At 35.5% G+C, this 19,729-nt stretch overlaps 1 protein-coding gene across 1 annotated transcript in view; it reads right to left on the reverse strand.

Annotated features, from left to right (window-relative positions):
• Positions 1–4,482: 4,482 nt before the first annotated feature.
• Positions 4,483–19,729, reverse strand: part of gusb (glucuronidase, beta) — a 35,103-nt gene continuing 19,856 nt past the window's right edge. Inside the window, exons 7-12 of the mRNA XM_056457226.1 lie at positions 17,752–17,930; positions 17,448–17,594; positions 12,753–12,837; positions 8,908–9,084; positions 7,425–7,560; positions 4,483–6,437 (exon numbers count right to left, since the gene is read on the reverse strand). Coding sequence (XP_056313201.1) covers positions 6,289–6,437; positions 7,425–7,560; positions 8,908–9,084; positions 12,753–12,837; positions 17,448–17,594; positions 17,752–17,930 — 873 coding nt within the window. The 3' untranslated portion in view covers positions 4,483–6,288. The remainder of the gene's footprint in view (positions 6,438–7,424; positions 7,561–8,907; positions 9,085–12,752; positions 12,838–17,447; positions 17,595–17,751; positions 17,931–19,729) is intronic.

The raw sequence follows: 19,729 nt of genomic DNA on the forward strand, positions 1-19,729 counted from the left end.
CCCACAATTAAAATTTACACACTATTTACTCTTCCTCAAGTAGTTCTAAGTTTTTCAGTATCTTCTGTTGAACACAAAAAAGAGATACTTTGAAGTATGTTGGAAAACCTGTAACCACTGACTTCTGTAGTAATAAAAAAAAATCACAAAGGAGATATTTTGAAGAATGTTGGAGACCTGTAACCACTGACTTTCATATTAAAAGAAAAATCACAAAGGAGATATTTTGAAGAATGTTGGAGACCTGTAATTACTGACTTTCATATTAAAAGAAAAACCACAAAGAAGATATTTTGAAGAATGTTGGAGACCTGTAACCACTGATCAGTTTCCAACATTCTTCAAAATATCGTCTTTAGTGATCAACAAAATAAGTATTATGCTGTATATATTATAGTATTTACAGCTCTGCATACTGTAATATTAAACTATAGTCAACTGATGAAATGTAATAAATACTGTTATATAATTTTTTACTATAGTAAACTGGTGTATTTTATAATATACCCTATAGTTGTAGTAAAGTACAGTATTGGGTCATGGTACTACGGTTGTTGTTACCATAACAACTATAGAATCAGCGAATAGATTAATTACTATAGTTTTTGTTACCTAGCAACTATCGAATCACTAGAATAGATTAATTACCATAGTTGTTGCGTTACCATAGCAACTATAGTATCACTAGAATAGATTAAATACTATAGTTGTTTTGTTACCATAGCAACTATCGAATCGCTAGAATAGATTAATTACTATAGTTGTTTTGTTACCATAGCAACTATCGAATCGCTAGAACAATTAATTACTATAGTTGTTGTTACCATAGCAACTATCGAATCGCTAGAACAGATTAAATACTATAGTTGTTTTGTTACCATAGCAACTATAGAATCGCTAGAATAGATTAATTACTATAGTTCTTGCGTTACCATAGCAAATGTAGAATCACTAGAATAGATTAATTACTATAGTTGTTTTGTTACCATAGCAACTATCGAATCGCTAGAACAATTAATTACTATAGTTGTTGCGTTACCGTAGCAACTGTCGAATCACTAGAATAGATTAATTACTATAGTTGTTTTGTTACCATAGCAACTATCGAATCGCTAGAATAGATTAATTACTATAGTTGTTTTGTTACCATAGCAACTATCGAATCGCTAGAACAATTAAGTACTATAGTTGTTGTTGTTACCATAGCAACTATCGAATCGATAGAACAGATTAAATACTATAGTTGTTTTGTTACCATAGCAACTATAGAATCGCTAGAATAGATTAATTACTATAGTTCTTGCGTTACCATAGCAATTGTAGAATCACTAGAATAGATTAATTACTATAGTTGTTTTGTTACCATAGCAACTATCGAATCGCTAGAACAATTAATTACTATAGTTGTTGCGTTACCGTAGCAACTGTCGAATCACTAGAATAGATTAATTACTATAGTTGTTGTGTTACCATAGCAACTGTCGAATCACTAGAATGGATTAATTACTATAGTTGTGTTACCATAGCAACTATAGAATGACCCCAGATTAATTCAAGTACTTTATTATAGAATAGTTCAAAAATATAGCAGGAAAGGGCAAATACTATGGAGGTCTGGCTACCAGTTTTCAACATTCTTCAAAACATCTTCCTTTGTAATCAACTGAATAAGGTTAAGAGCAAGTGAGTAAATGATGACAGTATTGATATTTTTAGATGTACTGTCTCTTTAAGTCTGGTGATTTGTCTCATAAACCATAACCATAATGAAACGTCTCACCGTTAATGCGAAAACACTAAAGCTGAATCCAGATGTCTCATGAAGCACTTTCTTTTTCTTTCTTTTTTTGGTCTGTTAGTTCTGGTTAGTCAAGTCCTGTGAGTTTGCCATAGTAAATCAAGTATTTTGATGCTCTTCTCTTTATTTCCTGATGTAAATGTCGGCTGACACTGAGCCCTGTAAGCTAGATGATGTACAGACAGTTAATGTTAGAGCGTATTTTAGCAGACAAGGAAAAAAAGCGAGGATTGGATGGAGATTGTTTATGTTTGGCATCTGTTTAATTATTTTATTTTATCTGTGGAAGATTCACTTGTGTTTGCGTCTGTATTTGCCAAATCAGACTTTTGTATTTTCGTACACTGATTGCGTGTTGAAGAGGACGACGCCGCTGGAGGACAGAAACACTGCAGTGAACATGAACACGTGTGAGTGTGTGTGTGCGCGCGCGTGTCAGTGTTGTGTGCATTGATCTGCCATTATTAAAACATTCCCCCAGTCTCTCTGAACCTGTCTGTTCTTTACTGACACTGTATCAAATTAAATATACTGCAAATGCTACAGTAATTTATTGTAAACACTCTGTTTTTTAACCATACTGTAGTAGTGTGTATTATGCTGTAGTATTAACTGTATTGAACTGATAAATACTGTAATACACTTTTATTTACTACAGTAAACTGTGACCTACTGTATAATATACCCTAGAGTTGTAGAAAACTACAGTATTGGGTCATTAGATTATATTACTGTAGTTACTATAGCAACTATTCACCAACTATCCCAGCATGTGTTTTACACAGCTGATGCCCTTCCAACTGCAACCCAGTACTGGAAAACAACCATACACACTCATTCACACACATACACTACCAACAATTTAGCTTCCCCTATAGCGCATGTGTTTGGACTGTGGGGGAAACCGGAGCACCTTGAGGAAACCCACACCAACACGGGGAGAACATGCAAACTACACACAGAAACACCAACTGACCCAGCCGGGGCTTGAACCAGTGACCTTGCTGTGAGGCAACAGCGCTACGCACTGCACCACCCTGCTGCCTAAAGAAATACAGTATGGGGCCATTTGTTTGTTACTGTAGTTGTTGTTTCATAGTAACTGTGGAATCACTTCAATAGATTAATTACTATAGTTGTTGCGTTATAGTTGTTGCGTTACCATAGTAACTGTAGAATCACTAGAATAGATTAATTACTATAGTTAATGCATTACTATGGCAACTGTAGAATCACTAGAATAGATTACTATAGTTAATGCGTTACCATAGCAACTGTAGAATCACTAGAATAGATTAATTACTATAGTTGTTGCGTTACCATAGCATCTGTAGAATCACTAGAATAGATTAATTACTATAGTTAATGCGTTACTATAGCAACTGCTGTAGAATCACTAGAATAGATTAATTACTATAGTTAATGCGTTACCATAGCAACTGTAGAATCACTAGAATAGATTAATTACTATAGTTAATGCGTTACTATAGCAACTGTAGAATCACTAGAATAGATTTACTATAGTTAATGCGTTACCATAGCAACTGTAGAATCACTAGAATAGATTAATTACTATAGTTAATGCGTTACCATAGCAACTGTAGAATCACTAGAATAGATTAATTACTATAGTTAATGCGTTACCATAGCAACTGTAGAATCACTAGAATAGATTAATTACTATAGTTAATGCGTTACCATAGCAACTGTAGAATCACTAGAATAGATTAATTACTATAGTTAATGCGTTACCATAGCAACTGTAGAATCACTAGAATAGATTAATTACTATAGTTAAAGCGTTACTATAGCAACTGTAGAATCACTAGAATAGATTTACTATAGTTAATGCGTTACCATAGCAACTGTAGAATCACTAGAATAGATTAATTACTATAGTTAATGCGTTACCATAGCAACTGTAGAATCACTAGAATAGATTAATTACTACAGTTAATGCGTTACCATAGCAACTGTAGAATCACTAGAATAGATTACTTTAGTTGTTGCATTACCATAGCAACTGCAGAATCTCCACAAATTAATACAAGTACTTTTATTATAGAATGGTTCAAAACACTCTACTATTCACAATAGATCACTATTTAGTGTATTTTTTCATGTACTTTTAGTACCATTGGGATATTTATTATTGGTTTTAGTTTTTTAATTCTAAATGTTTTTTATTACACAACGGTAAACTAAAAGTAAAAAGATGAATATTTGGTTGGTAGTTTGTTCCAGCATTTATTTCACCTCACTGAGAAATTACAGCATTAATACTGTTGTACTTGGAAAATCATACTGTGATGTTTCATGCTGTGAGGCCACAGTGCGAACCACTGTGACACCGTGTCGCCCCAATTTGCACATCAATATAGCATAATTCTTTGACACTGTACATCACTAATACTTTTACGTTATTGTGAGGGCTGGATTTAGGGTTGGGTAGGGGTAGACATTAATTAAATTTAATGGGTAATTTATGTGGATTTTGAGCTGTCTTTGGGCTGGAAAATGTTCTTGGACCTGGCAACCCTATGAAGCACATACTGTATATTAACACCAGAAAACAAAATGGAGATATGAAAATAATATGAGATATCTCCATCCACCTGAACTCTGCTTCAGAATTGAAAGGAAAATAAAGTAAATAATAATAATATTAGACAGAAACTTGAAGATCTTGTGGAATGTGTTTTATTTTCACTCTGGAATGGCCAAAACACACATAATAGACTGAATAAAGTTATTAAAGTACAATCTGCCGTCATATAAAAATCAGCGTTCATACACAGACACATTCAAATGAGAATACCACCGCAATTATAACAAGTTATAATCAGAATGAATACAAAACCAACTTATTTTCCCCAATGCTTCTAATAAAACACTCATATATTACGTTTGAGTTGTACAGAAACACTTCCAGTTCACTTTGAACCTCTAAAATAGCGTTTACATTCATGTGTGTGTGTGTGTGTGTGTGTGTTTTAATTAAAAACATTTCCCCCTCAAATTCTCGCTGAATCAATGACCACGAGTCGACCATGTAAACAACGATTTTTTTTGTTTTTTTAAATTCATTTAACCTGATTACGGTCATAATCGAACTCAAGAGAAATCGAATAAAGACATGTGGAGTATGCCGATTTAATCCGCATTATTAAAGTGCACACACAGGATCCTCCACACACACATGACACTCTTTGCACCTACCGAGTCAGTGTAGACCTTAGTCTTTTTACTCTCTTAATTAGATTAAAGCAAATAATTCGATTACTGATGCCCATGTAAACATAATCAGAGATGATCCTTTAGATGAGCAGGTAACACTTTATTTTGATGGTCCCTTTTGCACATTTTGTTGACTAAAAGTTGCATTAATTTTCATTTGAGTATTAGTAGACTGTCTGCTTAATATCTGCTGATTCTGCTCCTTCAACAGACATTTAACTGACTATAAGAAACTGCAAGCACACCAGTTACACTAACCCCAACCCAACAGTCTACTTATAATGAGAATCAGTTGGCATGTTGATGCAATGCAACTTAAATTCAACAGAGTTAAAGGAACCATCAAAATAAAGTGATACCATTAAATTATCATTTAATATGCAATGATTTTTTAAATATAAAGCTGCGTTATTACAATACATAACAGAAATACATATACTATTGCATATTTATAATCAGAGATGACCTTTATTAGACTGTTATTAGAGTAACGCAATTATTTTAATGGCATTAATCTGTATTAAAGCCAGATTTTACAACTTTAAAAGTAAAAGTATATATTATTAGCACTAACTCTTGTTAAATGAAACATTTTACATTAATTTTTAATAATTTCTTTACTCATCATTGAAGATCTTAATTAGATTATCATTCTATTTTATTACAGTAATACATGTTAAAATATAAACGTGCATTAAAGGGACAGTTCACAAATAATTCAATCCTTTACTCATCATTTGAGTTTCTTCTGTTGAACTCAAAAGAAGATATTTTGAAGAATGTTGGAAACCTGTAACCATTGACTTTTAGAGTATTCGTTTTTCCTGCTGTGCAAGTCAATGGTTACAGGTCTCCAACATTCATCAAAATAATAGATATTTACTGTTCAACGTAAGAGTGAATCTCAGAAACCCACTCGAGGAGGAGTAAATATTGAGTAATTTTGACCATTTTAAGTCAGTGCAACACATGTTATAATGTTATACATAATTATTTCATGCAAATAATCTCGTATTTGGGGAAAAGCGCATTAATTAAACGTATTTTTTTAATTGTGTTTGAGGTGAAACCTGCTGGAGGTGTTTTAAGCTGAGCATCAGTGTAAACTTTCACAATGTGAATGATCATAAGGCACGTGTGCAGTTCAATAGTGTTGCTGCTTCTGTGGTGTAAACCTTTGGCGTAATAGAAGTGTGTTTAAAGGCAAAATCAGCTGACAGATTGATCAGTGTGTGACTGTCTTTGGTGTGTGTTTAGACACAGGGGTATCTGCTCCAGGTGGGCAACACTCCGCTCTCGTTGGCGATCCTCCAGTAACGCTCGCGCAGAATAAACGCTCCGGCTTTAGGCTGACGCTGACGAGTGAACACTCCTTTCTTGTTGCCCACCACTCGAGTGATGGCTGGAGACACACACACACACACACACACACACACGCACACACACGCAGGCAGACAGAAATACAAAGTTGAGTTTAAAATGTTTACATTTAAAGGGGACCTATTATACCCCTTTTAACAAGATGTAAATGCGTCTCTGATATCTCTAGAGTGTGTGTGTGTGTGTGTGTGTGTGTGTGTGTGTGTGTGTGCGTGTGTGTGTGTGTGTAGTTTCAGCTCTCTCAAACTGACCTATTTAGGCTTTGATCCTGATTGTGGTGTTTTGGTGACTGTCGCTTTAAATTCAAATGAGATTGTGCTCTTTTTAAAAAGAGGGCGGAGCTACAAATGCCAGAGTGTCAGCATAGTGGCAGATTCAAAACAGGTGTCAGTCTATGTCGCTCCTGTCGCTGCTTCATCTAAAACTCCACATCTATAATCCTCTTAGTCTATGCTGACATTATCTTCAGCAGCTCAAACACTCTAATGGCTAATGGACAGACGGCTGCTTCTCACTCAGGGCTGCTGTTTATGCTAATGAGATGGAGAGATGGGCACTAGTGGGCGGGGCTTTCCCCCTCTGATGACATCATACAAAGGGAGAATGTCAATCAAAGTGTTTGGGCAGACTGTTTTGATCAAGTCTGATTATAAATAATACAATTAACACATGTTTATCATTAGAGACTGGAGATATTCACACACTGCTGACACACAACTGTGTTTACACCCCTTATAAAAGTGATTTGTGCATAATAGGTGCCCTTTAATCTAATTTTACTTTGTTTTTACATCTCAATTTTGATGTTGTTGTGCTTCAATTGTAATTTAAAGTTCAGACTTTTCATTAAAATCTGAGCTTCACATTTCATCTGTTGATCAGAGTCAGAATACAGTGAGCAGAACTGAGTTTTTCGTCCTCTTATCAGAAGCGTTCATGTGTGACGTGTGCTGTGTGTTCAAGAAAAACCTGTTCAGAACACAAGGAAAGGCTGTGGTTTATGTCTTACTCTGAGCCGTCATGAAGTCGGCGAAGTTCCAGATCAGTTCTCCAATCACAAACTCCTTCCTCTTCTGGTCGAACACGCTGTGGTAGTTCAGCAGGACGGCCCGCTGGTACTCCTCTGTGAACATCATGGGTGGATCCTAATAGACACACACACACCACACGCACGCACACACACACACACATACGCACGCACGCACGCACGCACGCACACACGCACACACACACACACACACACACCACACGCACGCACGCACACACACACACACACACACACACACACACACACACATACACACACACCACACGCACGCATGCACGCACGCACACACACACACACACATGTACACACTCATGTTAGTTTTTGTGAATTGTGGGGACATTCCATAGGTTTCCATTGTTTTTATACTGTATAAACTGTATTTTGTATCGCGCTAACCCCACCCTACCTCTAAACTCAACCCTCACAGGAAACTGTGGACAGGATTACTTTCTGAAAAACCTCTATCTGTGTGATTTATAAGCTTTTGGACATCAGCAATGTCCTCATATTTCCCCCACACCATTACACCACCACCACCAGCCTGAACCGCTGATACAAGGCAGGATGGATCCATGCTTTCATGTTGTTGATGCCAAATTCTGAGCCGAGCATCTGAATGTGTCAGCAGAAATGGAGACTCATCAGACCAGGCAACGTTTCTCCAATCTTCTATTGTCCAGTTTTGGTGAGCCTGTGTGAATTGTAGCCTCAGTTTCCTGTTCTTAGCTGACAGGAGTGGCACCCGGTGTGGTCTTCTGCTGCTGTAGCCCATCCGCCTCAAGGTTGGACGTGTTGTGTGTTCAGAGATGCTCTTCTGCAGACCTCGGTTGTAATGAGTGCTTATTTGAGTTACTGTTGCCTTTCTATCAGCTGGAACCAGTCTGGCCATTCTCCTCTGACCTCTGGCATCAACAAGGCATTTGCGCCCACAGAACTGCCGCTCACTGGATATTTCCTCTTTGTCGGACCATTCTCTGTAAACCCTAGAGATGGTTGTGCGTGAAAGTCCCAGTAGATCAGCAGTTTCTGAAATACTCAGAGCAGCCCGTCTGGCACCAACAACCATGCCACGTTCAAAGTCACTTAAATCCCCTTTCTTCCCCATTCTGATGCTCACTGAACTGCAGCAAATCGTCTTGACCATGTCTGCATGCCTAAATGCATTGAGCTGCTGCCATGTGATTGGCTGATTAGAAAGTTTCGGTAACGAGCAGTTGGACAGGTGTACCTAATAAAGTGGCCGGTGAGTGTAGATCAATATCATATATATATTCATGAAAAAGATCTGATAAACAATTCCATAAGTAAATAAATATATATAATTTAGTATATCAGCATGTATAGTCAACTATATAATATAATATATAAATATATATATAAAAGCAGTGTTATATTGGTTTGTGATTATGAATATAGATATGCTATGTGTGTTGTTGGGACTCACGCTGTGCAGGCCAGGGACAGCGTCAGCTCCGTACTCGCTCTGAATGATGGGCTTCTGGTATTTTCCGTGCCAGTTGTCAAACTGAGTGCTGAGCTGCAGCCGGATGAGCTCAGTGTGACCCGGATCGTGATACCAGGAGAAATAACTGTTCACACACACCACGTCCACATATGGTGCCTGAAACAACACACACACACACTGATGTCAAACCACCACACAATTCATCAACTCTACTCATTAATAAGTGAATTCATCTCATATGCACAAATGCTGGCCAGTAAACAATCTATAGATTGGATCTATAATCAAGCCATCCAGCCATCTGACTGTCTGTCTATCCATCAATCTAACTTTGTTTCTGTCTGTTCATCCATCCATCCATCCATGCATCTGCCTATCTATCTATCTATCTATCTATCTATCTATCTATCTATCTATCTATCTATCTATCTATCTATCTATCTATCTATCTATCTATCTATCTATCTATCTATCTATCTATCTATCTGCCTTTTTTCTGCCTGTCTATTCATCCATCCATTTGCCTGTTTATCTATCTATCAATCAATCATCCATCCATCCATTCATCTGTCTTTCTGCCTGCCTGCCTGCCTGCCTGTCTGTCTGTCTGTCTGTCTGTCTGTCTGTCTGTCTGTCTGTCTGTCTGTCTGTCTATCTATCTATCTATCTATCTATCTATCTATCTATCTATCTATCTATCTATCTATCTATCTATCTATCCAATGTTCTATCTATCCATCCATCCATCCATCCATCCATCCATCTATCTAATGTTCTATCTATCTATCTATCTATCTATCTATCTATCTATCTATCTATCTATCTATCTATCTATCTATCTATCTATCTATCTATCTATCTATCTATCTATCTATCTATCTATCTATCTATCTTTCTAACGTTCCATCCATCCATCTAATGTTCTATCCATCCATCCATCCATCCATCCATCCATCTAATGTTCTATCTATCTATCTATCCATCCATCCATCCATCCATCCATCCATCCATCCATCCATCCATCCATCCATCCATCCATCCATCCATCCATCCATCCATCCATCCATCCATCCATCCATCCATCCATCCAATGTTCTATCTATCTATGTATCTATCTATGTATCTATCTATCTATCTATCTATCTATCTATCTATCTATCTATCTATCTATCTATCTATCTATCTATCTATCTATCTATCTATCTATCTATCTATCTATCTAATGTAATGTTCTATCTATCTATCTATCTATCTATCTATCTATCTATCTATCTATCTATCTATCTATCTATCTATCTATCTATCTATCTATCTATCTATCTATCTATCTATCTATCTAATGTTCTATCTTTCTAACGTTCCATCCATCCATCCATCCAATGTTCTATCTATCCATCCATCCATCCATCCATCCATCCATCCATCCATCCATCCATCCAATGTTCTATCTATCTATGTATCTATCTATGTATCTATCTATCTATCTATCTATCTATCTATCTATCTATCTATCTATCTATCTATCTATCTATCTATCTATCTATCTATCTATCTATCTATCTATCTATCTATCTAATGTAATGTTCTATCTATCTATCTATCTATCTATCTATCTATCTATCTATCTATCTATCTATCTATCTATCTATCTATCTATCTATCTATCTATCTATCTATCTATCTATCTATCTAATGTTCTATCTTTCTAACGTTCCATCCATCCATCCATCCAATGTTCTATCTATCCATCCATCCATCCATCCATCCATCCATCCATCCATCCATCCATCCATCCATCCATCTAATGTTCTATCTATCTATCTATCTATCTATCTATCTATCTATCTATCTATCTATCTATCTATCTATCTATCTATCTATCTATCTATCTATCTATCTATCTATCTATCTATCTATCTATCTATCTATCTATCTATCCAATGTTCTATCTATCCATCCATCCATCCATCCATCCATCCATCCATCCATCCATCCATCCATCTATCCATCTATCTATCTATCATTCTATCTATCTATCTATCATTCTATCTATCCATCCATCCATCCATCTATCTATCCATCTATCTAATGTTCTATCTATCTCTCTATCCATCCATCCATCCATCCATCCATCCATCCATCCATCCATCCATCCATCCATCCATCCATCCATCCATCCATCCATCCATCCATCCATCCATCCATCCATCCATCCATCCATCCATCCATCCATCCAATGTTCTATCTATCTATCTATCTATCTATCTATCTATCTATCTATCTATCTATCTATCTATCTATCTATCTAATGTTCTATCTATCCATCCATCCATCCATCCAATGTTCTATCTATCCATCTATCTATCTATCTAAAAGTGTAATGCCAATGTGAAAGTATGCATGACATTGAATATCACTAGAACACATTTAAAAACACAAAAGATCAGACATGCACAGTTTCCTCACATCATAAACCTATAGAAAAGTCTGCTGGACTGTGTGTGTGTGTGTGTGTGTGTGTGTGTGTGTGTGTGTAATCTATCAAACGAGAGTGAATGTGTTTCAGCAGAATAATCTAGGGTAAATTTGAGAATCGTGTGTGTGTGTCAGCGCTGGATCTGGATGACGCAGATCTCCCACAGCTCAGCTCATCACAATATAAGATAAGAATGTTTACACAGGTCGAATCACACGCTCGGCCTGTACAGTAGCTTGTGAAATGATTACTCTGCACCAGGACGGCACAATATATGGTTTCAGCATTGATATCGCAATATGTGTGTGTGTTCACTCCAAATAGCTGAGCAGCACTACAGTTCATAATACAGGATTTGTCAATTTGTGGAGTTCTACCAGCAAATTTGACCCATAATGAAGTGAAAGCTACTGAGTTTACTGCGTGAGCATTTCAAGAGAGTTTATATTGACTGGAATGATTTGTAGATGAGTACATCTGCATAAATACACTAAATAAAATAATTTAAGCACAGATGAAAACAACAGAACAAAGATAAAAATGAAATAAACAACACTCTCTGGTTTTCAGTGGCTAGCGGGCAGGCTAGCGCAGAAGCTCCATTGAATATACTGGGGTAAAACAAATGCTCGTATTATAAAGACATGATGGGGAAATGTAATTTAATGCAGTGCTTCTTGTACAATCTGAGACCCACTTTATATCAGATATCACTCAGCCAGTGGAGATCGCTGATTTTTAAAGAAAACAGACCTTAAACGCGCTGAAATCGCATTGGCATACACTTCACCGGAAACGATTAACCCAGGTTACTGGCAAATTAAAAGTCCTATTAGCATGCTTCAGCATATACCCTAGTGAAGTACAGAAATGCAATATGTTAAAGCTGCAGTGTGTAAGTTTGACACACAGTGGTTGAACTAGGTATTGCATTCCTGGATCAAAACAAACACAAGCGCAGGTTGCCAGATTGACGACAAATAGGAGTGAGTCTGACTATCGAGCCTAACGGCTGATTTAGACCGTGTTCTATATAAAAGCAATGGCATGCGATAGAAGGAATATTTCACATATTAAAAGGAGTTTTTTCAGATATCATACAGTCCTACTCTTCCATGTTTGCTCTATTGCATTTATCTATGCTTAAAATTAGTTTATTTTATTTCTATCTACGATTCACTCCACTACAGAGTCATCCCAATCAATATAAATGTATTAATTATTTCCAAACAGAGGGAAAATATCATATATGACTGGAAAACTAGTCAGATTTTTCCAATATCATGCAGTCATATGCTGCGAAACAGACCTGACAGATGTACTGCATATAAAAGAAGTGTTGTCTCACCCCCTGATCTCTGGCGTAGTTGCTGTCGGTAATAAACGTGACTGGACGACTGGAGTCCAGAGACTTCGTATGAGAGATCAGCTCCCTGCGCAGAACAGAACAACACTTTAAAGGGACATTCCTTGCAGAGTCAATTTCATTCATTGATTAATTTCCTTCGATTTAGTCCCCTATTTTATCAGGGGTCACCACAGCGGAATGAACCGCCAACTATTCCAGGATGTGTTTTACACAGCGGATGCCTTTCCAGCTGCAACCCGGTACTGGGAAACACCCATACATGCTCACATTCTCACACACACACACATACACTATGGCCAATTCAGCTTATCCAATTCCCCTATAGTGCATGTGTTTGGACTGTGGGGGAAACCGGAGCACCTGGAGGAAACCCACGCCAACACGGGGACCCAGCCAGGACTCTAACCAGCAACCTTCTTATTGTGAGGCCACTGTGCTAACCACTGAGCCACTGTGCCGCCCCTGACTAATTTACATTATTAAAGAGCTGTATATTAAAATAGTTCTTTTAAGATCTCATAAAAAACATAATATAATAATCATAAGTGACTGACAAAATCTAAATTATTAGGTAAAAAGTTCCATTGAATTCCATTTATTGTTTAAAAACTTAAAAAAATTCATTTATTTAATATAAATTATTTCATTACGATTTTTATGTTTAGTTAATTAATAAACTGAGTTCATTTAAAGGGAAAGTACACTTAAAAATGAAAATTACGTCAGTTAAACACAAAAGAAGATGTTTTGAAGAATGTTGGAAACCTGTAACCATTGACTATCATAGCATTTTCCCCCAATATTGAAGTCAATGATTACAGGTTTCCAACATTCTTCAAAATATCTTCTTTTGTGTTTAACTGAAGAGAGAATAAAATTTGCAACTATTTAAGTGTGGGTGAACTATCAATTTAATTTCATCCATTCATTTTCCTTTGGCTTAGTCCCTTTATTCATCAGGGGTGGCCACAGTGGAATGAACCGCCAACTATTCCAGCATGTGTTTTACACAGCGGATGCTCTTCCAGCCACAACCCAGTACTGGGAAACACCCATACACACTCATTCACGCACACACTCATACACTACGGCCAATTTACTTAATCAATCCCTCTATAGCGCATGTGTTTGGACTGTGGGGGAAACCGGAGCACCCGGAGGAAACCCACAACAACACGGGGAGAACATGCAAACTCCACACTGAAATGCCAACTGGACCAGCTGGTACTCGAACCAGCGACCTTCTTGCTGTGAGGCCACAGTGCTAACAACTGAGACCCTGTGTCGCCCCAAAAATGTGTGTTTACTATGTCCCAAATGTTCCCAGTGATGGGTTGCAGCTGGAAGGGCATCCTACTATAGTGGATAAGTTGGCGGGTCATTCCGCTGTGGTGACCCCAGATTAATAAAGGAACTAAGCTGAAAAGAAAATGAACGAATGTCCTAAATGGTAGTCACCATTGACTACCATTGTGTTTTTCCTCTTATTATGGAAGTCAATGGAAGCCAACATTATTCAAAACATCTTCTTTTGTGTTCAACTGAAGAGAGAAAAAGATTTGCAACCATTTAAGTGTGGGTAAAATTGAACTTGCGGGTAAATTATCAATTTAATTGAGCATACAGTTGAATTCAGAATTATTCTTTTGTAAATATTTCCCAAATGATGTTTAACAGAGCAAGGAAATTTTCACAGTATGTCTGATAATATTTTTTCTTCTGGAGAAAGTCTGATTTGTTTTATTTTAGCTAGAATAAAAGCAGTTTAATTGTTTTAAACACCATTTTAAGGAAGATATTATTAGCCCCTTTAAGCTAATTTTTTTTCTGATAGTCTACAGAACAAACCATCATTATACAATAACTTGCCTAATTACCATAACCTGCCTAGTTACCCTAATTAACCTAGTTAAGCCTTTAAATGTCACTTTAAGCTGTATAGAAGTGTCTTGAAGAATATCTAGTCTAATATTATTTACTGTCATCATGACAAAGATAAAATAAATCAGTTATTAGAGATGAGTTATTAACACTATTATGATTAAAAATGTGTTGAAGAAATCTGCTCTCTGTTAAACAGAAATTGGGGAAAAAATAAACAGGGGGGCGAATAATTCAGGGGGCTAATAATTCTGATCAACTGTATATCACCATATTGAATCGCTACTTTAACATCTCCATATTCGGTGATCCTGTGATATAATGACTTTCAGACATTAGCATCACATCAATGATTGTAACAATACTAGTCAGCGTAATTAATTGCAGCAGATGTTACAGCTACACTGTAATAAACCTCTGTTAATGAACAGTTTTCCTATTCTGTGTTTATTTCAACTTAGGAATTGCATTATGGGATGTTGATCTCTGCTCTGTCCACATTTAATGTTGAAAATTTAACTCTACAGTTTAACAAAGTGACTTTTACTGACATTTTAGTAGTTTAAAATAATAATATAATGAATCAGAAATAATATGTAGAGAAATAAATGTGTATATAGCAGAAAATGTGCTGCAGTTTATTACAAGGATTCTGTAGCGTAACATATAACACCAGCCCAGACAATATAGCATTAAATAAATAAATAATTAAAAACTATAAACTATTAAAAATAGTAAACAAAAGTCAATTTTTCTGACTTTTCAAGGTTAAAGTTGCCAGAGGACAGATCAAGCTCCCATAATGCAATGCGAAAGCAGAAATAAACAGGGAAAAATCAAAACATGAATCACAAAATATTGAAAACGGATATATTTTACAGTGTGTACAGACTCAGTGAAGGGTGTATTATTAGACCCGCGGCATGTGTATGATGATCAGGTATGAAAACGAGTGTCAGGGCAGGTTTTTCTACCTGAAGATATTCATTACATTCGTGGAACAGGAAAGGAATATACACAGACACACACACAAACCACTGATTATGATGCATCATGACTGGCAAAACGACAGCCGGACATGAAAACACACACACACACACACACACACACACACACACACACACACACACACACACGCGCACACACACACACACACACACACATTATCAGTCTCTCCTGGAATTTGTGATTATGAATAAACTCATATACACACCAAGTTAATGCCACAAAATTTAGAGAAGCTTGTTTTTGAGCAGTCTTTCATGTAAAATATGTCATTATTGCAATTGTCTGTTTGCATGTAATCTAGACTGATGCTGCATCCCAATTCGCATATTAAATAATATTCAAAATCAAATAAAATTTAAGCTAGTTTGTATAGAGCTTTTTTTTTAGAAAAAATATTATCAGACATACTGTAAAAATTTCCTTGCTCTGTTAAACATCAGTTGGGAAATATTTACAAATATATATATATATATTTCTTTATTTCTTTATTTATTTTTTTCAAATATTTCCCAAATGATGTTTAACAGAGCAAGGAAATTTTCACAGTATGTCTGATAATATTTTTTCTTCTGGAGAAAGTCTTGTTTGCTTTATTTCGGCTAGAATAAAAGCAGTTTTTAATTTTTTTATTAATCATTTTAAGGTCAATATTATTAGCCCCTTTAAGCTCATTTTTTTCCGATAGTCTCCAGAACAAACCACTGTTATACAATAACTTGCCTAATTACCCTAACCTGCCTAGTTAACCTAATTAACCTAGTGAAGCCTTTAAATGTCACTTTAAGCTGTATAGAAGTGTCTTGAAGAATATCTAGTCTAATATTATTTACTGAAGAATATCTAGTCTAATATTAATTAGTAAAGAATATCTAGTCTAATATTATTTACTGTCATTATGGCAAAGAGAAAAGAAATGAGTTATTAGAGATGAGTTATAAAAACTATTATGATTAGAAATGTGCTGAAGAAATCTGATCTCTCTGTTAAACAGAAATTGGGGAAATGTATATATTTTTATATAATTTTATATATATATATATATATAATTTTATATAAAAAAAAAAAAAAAAAAAAAAAAATATATATATATATATATATATATATATATATATATATATATATATATATATATATATATATATATATATATATATATTAAAATATATATATTAAAATATATACATTTTTATTTATTTATTTTGACCAGGCTTTCGTGCAAAATAGGCCTGAATGACATAGGACAAATCTGACATCACAATATATTGTTTTGCTGCAATTTAACCAGATGATTTAGTAGCTCTACTTGGAAATAATTCGTTCATATAGTTTGTTTGGGAGGATTCAAATAAGACTGAATCATCTGCATAAAAGTGAATACACTGAACACAACATATACAAGATACAAGTGAAAGAAACAGCTACAGAAAATGAATAGTGAAATGTAAAATAGCACTCTATAGTCTTCATCATATTAATAATCCCATAAATTTACCCTTCACTAAAGTTATCAAATCTATTGCCCCTGAATGCTTTAAACTCTCCAGAAATGCTCACACAATCACAGGCCTTAAGTTGATTTTTACTCTATTATTGTTACTCTTTGCAATTGTGGCTCCTGCTGAACTATAACATCAACTCAACATTGCAGATCCTGCGATGTGACTATTGCAGATGCACACATTGTGATGTCAATGCTGAAACTATAAATCGTGCAGCCCTAACGCAAAATATGACATTATTGCAATTGGCTTTGTGCATGAACGGCTGATGTTTAGTTGGTCTTACTTAAAGTAGAGTCCCGCAGGCGGCATTTCAGACGCCGGCTCATTGGCCACAGACCACATGACCACAGACGGATGGTTTTTATCACGTCTGACCAGCTCCTCCATCACGGTCAGATGATGAGCCAGAGAAACATTACCGAAACTGCGTCTGAAGGACACACACACACACACACACACACACACACATATATATATACAAAAACACACAGGTTATTTGATGATTAAATGATCTTGTCACACCCCTACTTGCTGAAAAGTGTGACTGACACAAATAAACACTAATAACGTATTGTTAAAGCTCCTACATGTCTTTAATGCCGACTCCTGGACACTCGTCGATGATGACGATGCCGTGTCGATCCGCCGTCTGCAGGATCTCCTCAGCGTACGGATAGTGACTGGTGCGGAAAGAGTTCGCTCCCATCCACTTCATCAGGTTAAAATCCTTCACCACCAGAGGCCAGTCGAAGCCTTTCCCTCGAATCTGCACACAAACAGCAGCATTCATCACAAACAGTTTGGTGAAGGATTATATGTAATCTACATTGCGTAATCCGATTACAAAAGTAAACTTCTTTTTAAAACACTCCTAATTAGATTACAGTTACTTCTTATGGCGGACATATTATTTACACAATGGCAGCATGTTGTTTACAGTTCAATTATTCTCCTCAGTTTAGTCCTTTATTATTGTTTATATATTTTTCAGAATATACCTGTATATGTTATATACGGTTGAATTATTCGCCCGCCTGTATATTTTATTCCCCAATTTCTGTTTAACAGAGAGCAGATTTCTTCAACACATTTCTAATCATAATAGTTTTAATAACTCATCTCTAATAACTGATTTATTTTCTCTTTGTCATGATGACAGTAAATAATATTAGACTAGATATTCTTCAAGACACTAGTATTCAGCTTAAAGTGACATTTAAAGGCTTAACTAGGTTAACTAGGGTAAAGTGAGGGCAAGTAGGCTAGTCACTGTATAAGAGTGGTTTGCTCTGGAGACAATCTAAAACTAATATTGCTTAAGGGGGCTAATAATATTGACCTTAAAATGGCTTTAAAACTATTAAAAACTGCTTTTATTCTAGCTGAAATAAAACAAATAAGACTTTCTCCAGAAGAAAAAATATTATAGGAAATACTGTGAAAATTTCCTGAATCTGATAAACATCATTTGGGAAATATTAAAGAAAAAGAAAACAAAAATTACCAATAATTCTGACTTCAACTGTGTATCTGTTTTAACTGATACTGCAATCTGCACTTCTAATGTTTTTTTAAAGTGAAATTGCTGTCTATTTTATATATTTTCAATATTGTTTTATTGTAATTTGTGCTTAATTGGAAGTAAATGTCTGTGAGTTAGTGTTATTCAGTGTTACTATCAGCAAACACAAACAGCGAGGTGTATTAGTGTGATTATTGTGAAGTTTTAACTGTTCATCATTGCACTTTAAACACAAGCTGTTGAGGTTTTTGTTGCTAATAAAAATTAATAAATATGTTTGTATATCACAAAATAGCACAAGATTATCCAACTTGAATGTTTGTGACGCCAAATAAGCGTTAGTGCAAAAGTCATCTAAATGCAATCTAAAAATAGTCAGATTACATTGCAGTAAATGTGTAATAATGTGTAAACTACTCATTTTGTCATGTACAGTTGAAGTCAGAATTATTAGCCCCCCTGTTTATTTTCTTAACTGAGAGCAGATTTCTTCAACACATTTCTAATCATAATAGTTTTAATAACTCTAATAACTGATTTATTTTCTCTTTGTCATGATGACAGTAAATAATATTAGACTAGATATTCTTCAAGACACTTCTATACAGGTTAAAGTGACATTTGAAGGCTTAACTAGGTTAATTAGGTTAACTAGGCAGGTTAGGGTAATTAGGCAAGTTATTGTATAATGATGGTTTGATTTATAGACTGTAGAAAAAATATATAGCTTAAAGGGGCTAATAATATTGAGCTTATAATGGTGTTTAAAACAATTAAAAACTGCTTTCATTCTAGCCGAAATAAAACAAATAAGACTTTCTCCAGAAGAACAAATGGTCCCGCTTTATATTAAGTGTCCTTAACTACTGTGTACTTGCATCAAAAAATAAATACAATGTACTTACTGTGATCATAATGTATTTGAGAACACTTGTGGTGCTCTTGCGTTGGGATAGGGGTAGGGTTATGGACAGTTTTGGTGGTATGGCTAGGTTTAAGGGTGGGTTAAGGTGTAAGGGATGGTCAACAGTGTATTTACAAAT

The sequence above is a fragment of the Danio aesculapii genome, chromosome 5 (genome assembly GCF_903798145.1).
Source record: "Danio aesculapii chromosome 5, fDanAes4.1, whole genome shotgun sequence".
Taxonomy (NCBI): Eukaryota; Metazoa; Chordata; class Actinopteri; order Cypriniformes; family Danionidae; genus Danio; species Danio aesculapii.